The sequence below is a fragment of the Dermochelys coriacea genome, chromosome 4 (assembly GCF_009764565.3).
Source record: "Dermochelys coriacea isolate rDerCor1 chromosome 4, rDerCor1.pri.v4, whole genome shotgun sequence".
Taxonomy (NCBI): domain Eukaryota; kingdom Metazoa; phylum Chordata; order Testudines; family Dermochelyidae; genus Dermochelys; species Dermochelys coriacea.
In genome coordinates this window covers 113738173-113749030 of record NC_050071.1, presented here as the reverse complement: position 1 = coordinate 113749030, position 10858 = coordinate 113738173, and the positions used below count along the sequence as shown (strand labels likewise).

At 42.9% G+C, this 10858-nt stretch overlaps 1 protein-coding gene across 4 annotated transcripts in view; it reads left to right on the top strand.

The window, feature by feature from the left end:
* NCAPG (non-SMC condensin I complex subunit G) overlaps positions 1-10858 on the top strand; it is a 42402-nt gene that overhangs the window by 5947 nt on the left and 25597 nt on the right. For all 4 annotated transcript variants that reach the window (XM_038400473.2, XM_038400474.2, XM_038400475.2 and 1 more), the window contains 3 exons: positions 1400-1484; positions 3524-3716; positions 9038-9187. In XM_038400473.2, coding sequence (XP_038256401.1) covers positions 1400-1484; positions 3524-3716; positions 9038-9187 — 428 coding nt within the window. The remainder of the gene's footprint in view (positions 1-1399; positions 1485-3523; positions 3717-9037; positions 9188-10858) is intronic.

The following is a 10858-nucleotide window of genomic DNA, read 5'->3' as shown; positions in this document are numbered from 1 at the left end:
CCACACGCCACACACCAGAACCACTAACCCAGGAACCTATCCTTGCAACAAAGCCCGTTGCCAACTCTGTCCACATATTTATTCAGGGGACACCATCATAGGGCCTAATCACATCAGCCACGCTATCAGAGGCTCGTTCACCTGCACATCTACCAGTGTGATATATGCCATCATGTGTCAGCAATGCCCTTCTGCCATGTATGTTGGTCAAACTGGACAGTCTCTACGTAAAAGAATAAATGGACACAAATCAGACGTTAAGAATTATAACATTCAAAAACCAGTTGGAGAACACTTCAGTCTCTCCGGTCACTCGATTACAGACCTGAGTGGCTATCCTTCAACAAAAAAACTTCAAAAACAGCCTCCAGCGAGAGACTGCTGAATTGGAATTAATTTGCAAACTGGATACAATTAACTTAGGCTTGAATAGAGATTGGGAGTGGATGAGTCATTACACAAAGTAAAACTTTCCCCATGTTGTTTCTCCCCCCCTCCCCACCCCCCACTGTTCCTCAGACGTTCTTGTTAACTGCTGGAAATGGCCCACCTTTCTTGTCACCGTGAAAGGTTTTCCTCCTCCCCCCCCCGCTGATGATGGCTTATCTTAAGTGATCACTCTCCTTACAGTGTGTATGATAAAACCCATCGTTTCATGTTATCTCTGTGTGTATATAAATCTCCCCACTGTATTTTCCACCGAATGCATCCGATGAAGTGAGCTGTAGCTCACGAAAGCTTATGCTCAAATAAATGTGTTAGTCTCTAAGGTGCCACAAGTACTCCTTTTCTTTTTCCTTATATCTTAAATAGTTTGTCTGATAAAGTCCCTCGACAATCTAACTTGTTTCTGGGCTGAATCTTCATATTGGTGGACTACGAAGAAAAAAAATTGGGTTTAAGTAATGTAGCAGTCTTGTTTCTATCATTACTGACATGTTTGTCTTCTCTGTTTAGTGCTTTAAAGGGAAAGTCACTCTTATTCAGAGTGTTACTTGTGAATCTTTTCCCTTAAGCCAGGAAGGAAAGAAGACTTAAACTCCAATTCTGCACTGAGAGCTAAGCAGAGCTGTGTTGAAGAAAAATGAAGTGGGGCAGGGGAGGAAGAAGAGGTGAAGGGGCAGTCTGATTGCTCAGTTATGTTAAGGATCATAAATATCAATGCTTTATTAGTGTGTCTAGGATTATGGCAAGAGGGCTGGTTTATAGTTGCTGTGGAAACAATAAATGAATATTTTAGCTTTGTGTATTTAAATTCTTAAATATTCTGTTAGGGTTTTTCGCATTCAGAACCATAAGGAGAGCTTGAGGTATTGAATTTCAAGTTGCTGGATGTAATTTGTAGACATGCATTTGATAGTCAAATATCAATGTCTGCTTTTTTTTTTTTTTTTTTAAGGTTTTGTCAGAAAAAGTTCACATGAGAGCTTTGTCCATAGCTCAAAGAGTAAAACTACTGCAGCAAGGACTTAATGACAGATCTGGTGAGAGAACTATTTGAAATTCTGTGTGTGTTTTGGCTTATAGGGTATCCATTCCATTAAATGTTTGTTTTTCAGGTATCTAAAAAAATAATCTAAAGAAAATGTGGAAGATATAGTATAAAAGTAATATGAAGGCAGAACACTACAGGCTATAGGTACATAATAGAGTTCAGTTAGGTAATAGAGGATTTCAGGGAGTCATACAATGTCACAATTTTTTTTGTATGTGTGAAATCTGAACAGTTTAATGCAAGGTTTTGTACTGTGATTTTTCTAGGTTTTGTACTGTGATTTTTACTAGGTTTTCTTAGGGTTGCCGGGCGTCCGGTTTTCGACCGGAATGCCCGGTCGAAAAAGGACTCCCGTGGCTCCGGTCAGTACTGCCGACAGGGCCGTTAAAAGTCCGGTTGCATGCAGGCAGGCTTCCTACCCAGCTCCATGCAGTTCCTGGAAGTGGCGACATGTCCCTTTAGCTCCTAGGCGCAGGGGCAGCCAGGGAAGCACCACTTGCTGCCCCCTCCTGGAGTGTTGGCTCTGCAGCTCCCATGGGCCAGGGAACACCTGGCTGCCCCTGTGCCTAAGAGCCAGAGGGACATGTCGCCGGTTCCAGGAGCCGCCTGAGGTGAGCGCCGCCCAGAGCCTACACCCCCTCTTATGCTCCAACACCCTGCCCATCCCTCTCCCGCACCCAAACTCCCTCTTGGAGTCTGCAACCCAGCCCGGAGCCCCCTCATGCACTCCGCTCCCCTTGGCCCCAGCCTAGAGCCTTCCTTCACCCCAAATCCTTCATCCCCAGCCTCACCCCCTCCCGCACCCCAACCCCCTGGCCCAGCCCAGAGCCTCCTCCCATACCCCAACCTCCTCATCCCGGCCTTACCCCAGAGACCATACCCCCTCCCGCACCCCAATCCCCAGCATGGAGCCCCCTCCCACACTCTGAACCCCTTGGCCCTGGCCCCACCCCAGAGTCCGCACCCCCAGCCAGAGCTCACACCCCAAACTCCTCCCCCAGTCCGATGAAAATGAGTGAATGAGCGAGGGCGGGGGGAGAGCGAGGAAGGGGGATGGAGTGAGAAGGTGGCGGGGCCTCTGAGAAGGGGCGGGACAGGGCGAGGGTGTTTGTTTTTTTGCAAATAGAAAGTTGGTAACCCTAGTTTATCTAGATATATTGAGCAGAGTAAACTCAGTCCATAACTTTACCAAACATTACACTCTAGATATGGTCATTAGATCTGATGCTAAATTCAGAAGAGCAGTTCTGCAATCCTTGTTTATCTAGCTGTAGCTAGGACTTCTCAGAACTTCCTATTAATTTGGGAAATGCTAGCTATGTACCACAAGTAGGTCTGTATGGACACAGATTTAAAAAATGTTACTTTATAGTAATTGTGGTTCTTCAAGCTGTTTTATCCATGTCTCATGAGTATCTGTCTATCCCCACTCCTTTTGAGTTCATTTCTTTTGATATTTGGATTATATGGGGGAACCGAGAGGTTGGGGCTGCTCTGCTGTATGGGGTCTCATGGGGGGGGGAGAAGAAGCACAGAAACATGCAAAACACAAGCATGGCCAGCAGAACGCTGTTGGTTAAGAGATTGTAATTTCACACGCATGCTGTTTGTGCATACCCCAGGTGGCATCCACACTGACAAAACATCTAGAAGGACTACAGTTCTCATAATAAGAACATAAGAATTGCCATACTGGGTCAGACCAGGGTCCATCTAGGACAGTATCCTGTCTTCTGACAATGGCTGGCCCAGATGCTTCAGAGGGAATGAACAGAACAGGGCAGTCAGAGATTTAGGGACACCCAGACCATGGGGTAACATGACCATCTTGACTAATAGCCATTGATCTGTCCATCATTCCTTACAGTAATGTAAGTAGCTGCTCTTTTTCTACAGTAGTACTACCACAGTTTTTATTTCCTTATGGTCTTCATGTATGCATTAGTTTCTAAGAACCCCCAGAGTACCAAAAGTATATGGGAAATGTACTTAATCCTGTGAATATAGATTCAATTCTTCTATGAATAGATGCTGTTAAGGAGGTGGTGCAGAAGAAACTTCTTCAAGCCTGGTTACGGTTGACTGAGGGGGATGTCTTAGAATTGCTTCATCGGTTGGATGTAGAAAACTGCCCCAAAGTGGCTGTCTCAGTGCTTAATGCCATGTTTTCGTTATCTCCACTTAATGACTTGGTTCAAAATTGCAAAAACCTTGATAACAGGTATGTAAATCAGCTCTGTGTATCTAAAAGATTAACATTTTTCAACTTTCAGCATGGGATATTAGTTTATTGGGGTCTTTTTAATGGGAAAGGAGAAACTATTCTAAGTGCTGGGAAATGAAGTCCGTGAACATTATAGTGATTATTATGCATTTGACCATCTTTAATGTCTGTCTGTCTTACTTATTGTGAACTTGGCCCTTTTAAATAACAAAGTTTAAAACATTTGAGCCAAATCAGGTGGGAGAATTTTTTAAATAGAAAAATTTCAGTGATAAATTAGGAAGTGTTTAAGAACATGATGCTAGGTGCCCGAAAAGCTACAATCCCACTATTGAGAGAAAAGGCTACACTGGTTAACAAAACAGCCTGGCTTATGGGGAAGTTCAAGCAGAAATACAAAATAATATACAGCAAAAGGAAAAAAGGGGAAGTTGATAGCAATGAATGTATAGTAGAAACTAGAAATTGTAGAAAATTGATAAGGGAAGCAAAAGGTTACAAGGATAACTCTAGTCAGCAGAGTTCAGGACCATAAGGAGGTGTTTGGGGTTTTTTTTTTTTTTTTTTAAATGTTGGGAACAAAAGGAACCTTAACAATTGTAATTGTCTTTACTCAGTGGAAGTGGCAGAATTGTCAATAGTGCAGAAGAGCTGGAAGTGTTGTTTTGAATTTGGGGAGAAGAACGGATGATGTCATATTCAATGAGGATGGAATACTTTCATTCCAGTAGTAGCTTAGGAGGATATTAAACAGCAACTAAAGTCAGATGTTTTTAAATCAGCAGCTCTGGATAACTTGCATCCAAGAGTTTTAAAAGAGCTGACTGAGAAGTTTTCTGGATTGCTAATACAGGGGATCCCCTGTATATATCGGGGTTGCATTATTGAAAAGGGCAGTGGATACCGAAACGATGTATAGCGGGGAATAATGGAATAAGGGGGGGATGCATTTACAATGTCATCACACTCACCTATGACCGTGCTCTTTTTGCCTAAACTGTACCTTTTTACAATGACAGGTTATACAGTACACATTTTACACATAAAACATTGAATAAAATAATATAGAACCCTTCTAACACCGTTCAAATACATATTACATTTTAATAAAGTAATACAGTATAAAAGTGTCAATTATGCTAAACTTAGATAGGAGTGGCTGGCTTTTCTGTGGCTGGCTTTTTGGTTGCAGAAGTCTTTAAAAAGGATTTTATCGACGTCTACTATCCTGCATGAATCTTTGAACGATAGATCTCCCTGTAGCAAGCCACTGCATCATTGAGAGCCCTGGAGACTTTGCAAGACCTTTCACGAAAAGGATCACCGCTCTGTCATCTCATCCAGCAATCCAAAAAAATGGGAGAGATTCTTTGTCGTCAGATTCTTGGCTTCCTGCCCTACGTCATTGTTATCATTGTCCTTGCTTTCTTCGGATATCTGTTGTTAGTCCAGCTCAATCAGTTCTTCATTTGTCAGTTGCTCAGCGTGAGACTCCAATAACTCCTATACATCCTTCTTCTCCTCCACCACCTCGAAGCTGACATCCTTCTCCAACTTGACAGTTCCTTGCTCGAGATCAGGAACAGCTCAAATGTATCAAATGGGATGTATCAAATCCCACGAAGCTGTAGACAGCATCTGGCCATGCACGGTGCCAAACACCGTTCATACATTGCGAAGTGATCTCGTCCCACAACGTGTCAGTGTTTTCCATGACGTTCAAGATGTTGTAGGACTTTCAAAACTCCTTTTACACTGGACTTTCCTTCAGCTTCTGTCTCCTTACTCAGCATGGAGAATGTCCTCCATTGGTAATAAGCCTTGAATGTGGCCATTACACCCTGGGCCATAGGCTGTAGCAACAATGTGGCGTTGGGTGGCAAAAATAGGACTTTGACGTTCAGGCAGAGCGCTTCATAGCCCAATTCCTGAGCTCTTGTATTATCCAGCAGAAGGAGAATCTTAAGGCCAAATTTTCCTTCAGACAGAAAGCCTTAAATTCAGGGACAGCATGGTCTAAAAACCATTCATGGAAAATTTTGCATGTCATCCAGGCCTTTCTGTTCAACTTCCAAATCACAGGGAGACGAGACTTGACGTAGCCCCTCATTGCTCTTGGGTTTTCACTGTGGTAGACAAGCAAGGGCTTCAACTTGTAATCACCTTCTGCATTTCCCTCAAGCAGAAGGATTAAGCGGTCTTTTGAGGCTTTGAATCCAGGAGCAGTCGTCTTGTCACAAGAAATATGTCCTCGTTGGCATCAGTAAAGGCCTGTCTCGTCTATGTTCAAAACCTGTTTTGGAGAGTAGCTACCTTCAGAAACAATTGTGTTTAGCTGCATTGGAAACATTTCAGCTGCTGCTTTATCTGAATGAATGAATTTATTGAATGAACTAGTCGCTTCTCCTGTTAGTTTTATGTTATGTAGAGTGGCATGCTTCTGAAATCTGTGAAACCTCCCACGACTAGCATTGAAGGTCTCCTTTCCTGCTGTTGAGCTCTCCCTCTCTTTCCTTTAAATCCATTATTCAGGACTGGAAAAAAGCGAATTTTGTGACAGTATTTAAAAGGGTAAACGGGATGATTAATTTATTCTGACCTTGAGCAAAATAATGACATGACTGATAATGGACTCAATTTAATAAAGAATTAAGAGGGTAATATTAATGCCAATCAACATCAGTTTATGGAAAACAGATTTTGCCAAACTAGTTTGATATAATTTTTTGGTGAGATTACAGGTTTGGTTGATAAAGGTGGTAATGTTGATGTACTATATGTAGATTTCTGTAAGGCATTTGGCTTGGTACTACAAGGCATTTTGATTAGGAAACTTCAACAATACAAAATCAATATGGCATACACTACATCGATTTAAAAACTGGCTAACTGATAAGTTTCAAAATTGGACAAGGTGGGTAAGGTTAGGGTCACTATATTTCAAAAGTGTATAGGGTTACTATATACCAAAAAGAAGACACTGTCGGAGCTGGGGGAGAACTGGGAGAGAGTACAGTTGGAGGTGCTTGTGGGGTACTCACTGGAGGTGGATAGGCAGTGTTGCTCCCTGTCACACTGGTGGGTGGCTAGCACAAGCCCAGGATGCAGCACCAGCTGTCAGACAGTGCTTTCCTGTGGGACCCTGTCCCCAAGACTGGATCATAGAATAGAATATCAGGGTTGGAAGGGACTGCAGGAGGTCATCTACTCCAAGCTGGAGCCTGGAGGAGGTGTGGGGAGGATCCAGCAGCTGTAGCTTGCAGAGGAATGGACCAATCAGCTGCAGATGCTGCGGAGGGGACCAATTAGGGCTCTTTGTGACCTGTAGCTTGTCTGGTCTTTAAAAACTCGTACACTTCCTGTTCTTTGAAAACTCCTCCCAAACAGAGAAAAGAGATGAAAAAAAGATGGCATGTCCAGGAAAACCCAGATGTATGGTAATCCTAGGTAAGGATTTTATTGGACCAACTTCTGTTGGTGAGAAAGACGAGCTTTCAAGCTTATACCGAGTTCTTCTTCAAGTCTGGGAAACATAATGAGACGGTCACAGCTAAATGTAATGTGGAACCTCAAAATGTAATTATAAACAGAATCATCACTGAGCTGGTGTCTATAATAGGCTACTACGGGGGCTAGTTCTTGTCCCGATGCTATTTAATATTTCTATCAATAACCTGGAAGAAAACAAAATAATCACTGATTATATTTGCAGATGATATAAAAAGGGGGAGTGGTAAATAATGAAGAGGACAAGTCACTGATATTGTGTGAGCTGGATTGATTGGTTTGGTGGATGCAAGCAGATCATCTAGGAATAAAGATTATAGGCCATGCTTACAAGATGTGGGGAGACTCTATCCTGGAAAGCAGTGAAACTGAAAAAGACTTGTTTCAGAGTAGCAGCCGTGTTAGTCTGTATTCGCAAAAAGAAAAGGAGTACTTGTGGCACCTTAGAGACTAACAAATTTATTAGAGCATAATAGCTGTAGCTCACGAAAGCTTATGCTCTAATAAATTTGTTAGTCTCTAAGGTGCCACAAGTACTCCTTTTCTTTTTGAAAAAGACTTGGAAGTTATGTTGTTTAAGCAGCTAAATGTGAAGTCCCGGTGCGATGCTGTGGCTAATTGTGGTCCTTGACCCTATAAACGGTACTATAGAGTTTGAGTAGGGAAGTTGTATGTGTAGGACCCACGTATCTTGAAAGATGCATTATTGTGGGTGAGGGGTGTTGATCATCACAGCAGTGGAGCAGCTTTTGCATCTGTTCTGACAGGGTCTGGTGCTGCTTTGAGTTGGTATGTCCTGATCTGTGGGGAGCTGCTTCTGATGATGAGGTTGAGGGGTTGTTTGAAGGCCAGAAGGTGGGGTTCAGGAAAGAAGTCTGCATCCTGAAAGAGAGATTTCTGCTGCAACAGTGATCAACACCCTTCACAACACACCTTTCAAGATCCATGGGTCCTACACATGCCTATACAACATGTGGTGTACCTCATCCAGTGCACTAAATGTCCCAATAACTATGTTGATGTACTATATGTAGACTTCTATAAGGCATTTGGCTTAGTACTTGAAGGTGTTTTGATTAGGAACAATATAAAATCAATATGGCATACACTACATCGATTTAAAAACTTCCTAACTGATAAGTTTCAAAATTGGACAAGGTGGGTAAGGTTAGGGTTACTATATTTCAGGTGTATAGGGTTACTATATACCAAAAGGGTGAAACCAAGCAATCGCTATGCTCTTGAATGAACTCAGACAGGAAAATAAGACAAAAACACCTTATCACCTGTGGGTGAGCATTTTTCACAAGGTGATTACTCTGTATCTGACCTCTGTCCTCATTCTCAAAGGAAACCTACACAACATTTTAAAAAGATAAGCATGGAATCTTAAATCCATAATGTAGCTAGAAACTAAAAATTCTGGACTGAAAAGAGAGATTGAATTTATGGCTTATTACAACAATCTATAACCCATTAACACCCCTGCCCTTTGTGCACACCTATGACTGGCGGGGTGTTAATGGGTTGACTTCACCTTGAATGGTCCCTTGAAATGCGTGTTAACTACTTTAAGCTAAACAATCTCTCATCTTGTATTTAGGTGTGACACTGAGTACTTGTCCCAGACCTGAAGAAGAGCTCTGTGCAAGCGCAAAAGCGTGTCTCGTTCAACAGAAGTTGGTCCAATAAAAGATATTATCTCACCCATCTTCTCTATATTTTAGGTTTCTAATATTTTTAACTGATCTCAGCAGGTGTGTGTGTGTGTGTGTGTGTGTGTGTGTGTATTTATTTCTCTTTATTTTTAGGAAATTGGTTCCAGTGGAAGATCTAACTGCTGAGAGTGCTTTATATTGGAGATCCCTTTGTGAGTATCTAAAATCAAAAGGGGAGGAAGGTGAAGCTTTGATGGAGCAGATTTTGTCAGAACCTGCCACATATGCAGATTATCTGTTGAGGTAATTTTATTTAAAAATGCTTAATTACCACTAATGTAGGAAAAACTGCTGAGAATATTTCTTAGGGGTGGTCTACGCTACAGATTTCGGTCAGATTATGTCGACCTAACTCTGTAAATGTAAGTTTCTATACTAAAACGTATACTACAGATTGTGTCAATTTCATTCTGTAAGTGTCTATACTAAAACGTAGGTCCCTTTGAGGTAAGTCACCCACTACATGGACTTAATTTCATCTCCGCAACAGGTGTAGTGCTTAGGTTGATGTACTTAGGACGACCCAGGATCTACTCCTGGGGGGGATTCTTTGCCACTGCGTGTGTGCAAAATTAAGGAGCCGCACATAATTTAAATTTTTTGTGCAGAAAAAAGTTGCTGCTGGAATGTTGCTGCAGTTCCACCTTTTTCCCACCAGAGGGTACTGTGTTGCTAGAACACAGCAGCAGCTCCCAGCCAGCTAGGGAAGAGAGAGAGCCTTTCTTCACTCAGCACCTGCCAGGCCAGGTCAGGAGATGGAGCTATGGGGAGACAGACAGCGTGAGGCTACTGGAGGGTCAGACGGGCTCATAAGAGCTAGTGGAGAAGGACAGATTGGGGTAGGGACTGAATGGGAGTGGAGCTGCAGGGCCACATGGGCAGAGGGGGAGGGAGGTGCAGAGCTACAGGGGGAAGGGGATGGCTGAGTGGGGGCACAGAGACATATGGGGAGGTGGTGACACATGAATGGGGGTGCAAGGACACATGGGAGTGCAGGGGTAGATGTGCCTGACTGAAGTTGACAGGCTGGGGTCAGCCAGGGTCTGCATGGAGGAAGCTCCCTAACCATCTCTTCCCAGCCCCCAAAAACCCTGTTCCATACTTTTCCCACCTATACCCAATAACCCTCCAATTTTGCACCCAGGCTCCTTCACAGCAATTACTTCCCTCTCCCTCAACAACTGTTACCCCTGACTTGCCCTGCACTGCTTCTGTGGGGTGCAGGAAATACAGTTCCGTATTGTAGTGTAAATGAATTATTACTCAAAATTCTGTATTAACATGCCTAGTAAAGAATCTGTTTGTTAAACATGTTCTGAATCTTATTTGTTGTCTGTATTGTTACAGGCATACTTGCTGACAGGTATTTTGAAATAAATAACCAAAAATAATTGAAACTGGTATGATGATAATGTATTATGTTGGCAAATAAAATATGCAGAATTTTGCAGAATTTGGAAATGTTGTGCGCAGAATTTTTATTTTTTTGTTGCAGAATTTTTTGGCTCAGAATTCCCCCCAGAGTAAATGTTAGTGTAGACACTGTGTTACTTACATTGCCTTTTGGCTGTCAGTCCCATGCAGGGCTCACAGTTGGAGCCCTCCCTCCCTGGCACTAACAGCCCAGACTGTCAACCCCACGTGGTGGGAGAGGACTGTAGCTGGAACTCCATGGGGCTAAGAGGCTCCATCTGTGAGTTCTGCTGCCAGGGACTGACAGCTTAGGTTGTCAGCCCCAGGATGCTGACAGTGCCCCCCAATGCCCCACACAGTTAAGTTGGTGAAAGTGCTTCTGGTGAGGTCACGCACTGCCAACAGAAGGAGCATAAGGTGGACATGAAACACCACTTTACTGAGGTGGCTGTACGTCGACTTAATTTTGTATTATAGACATGCCCTGAGCTTTGACTGTTT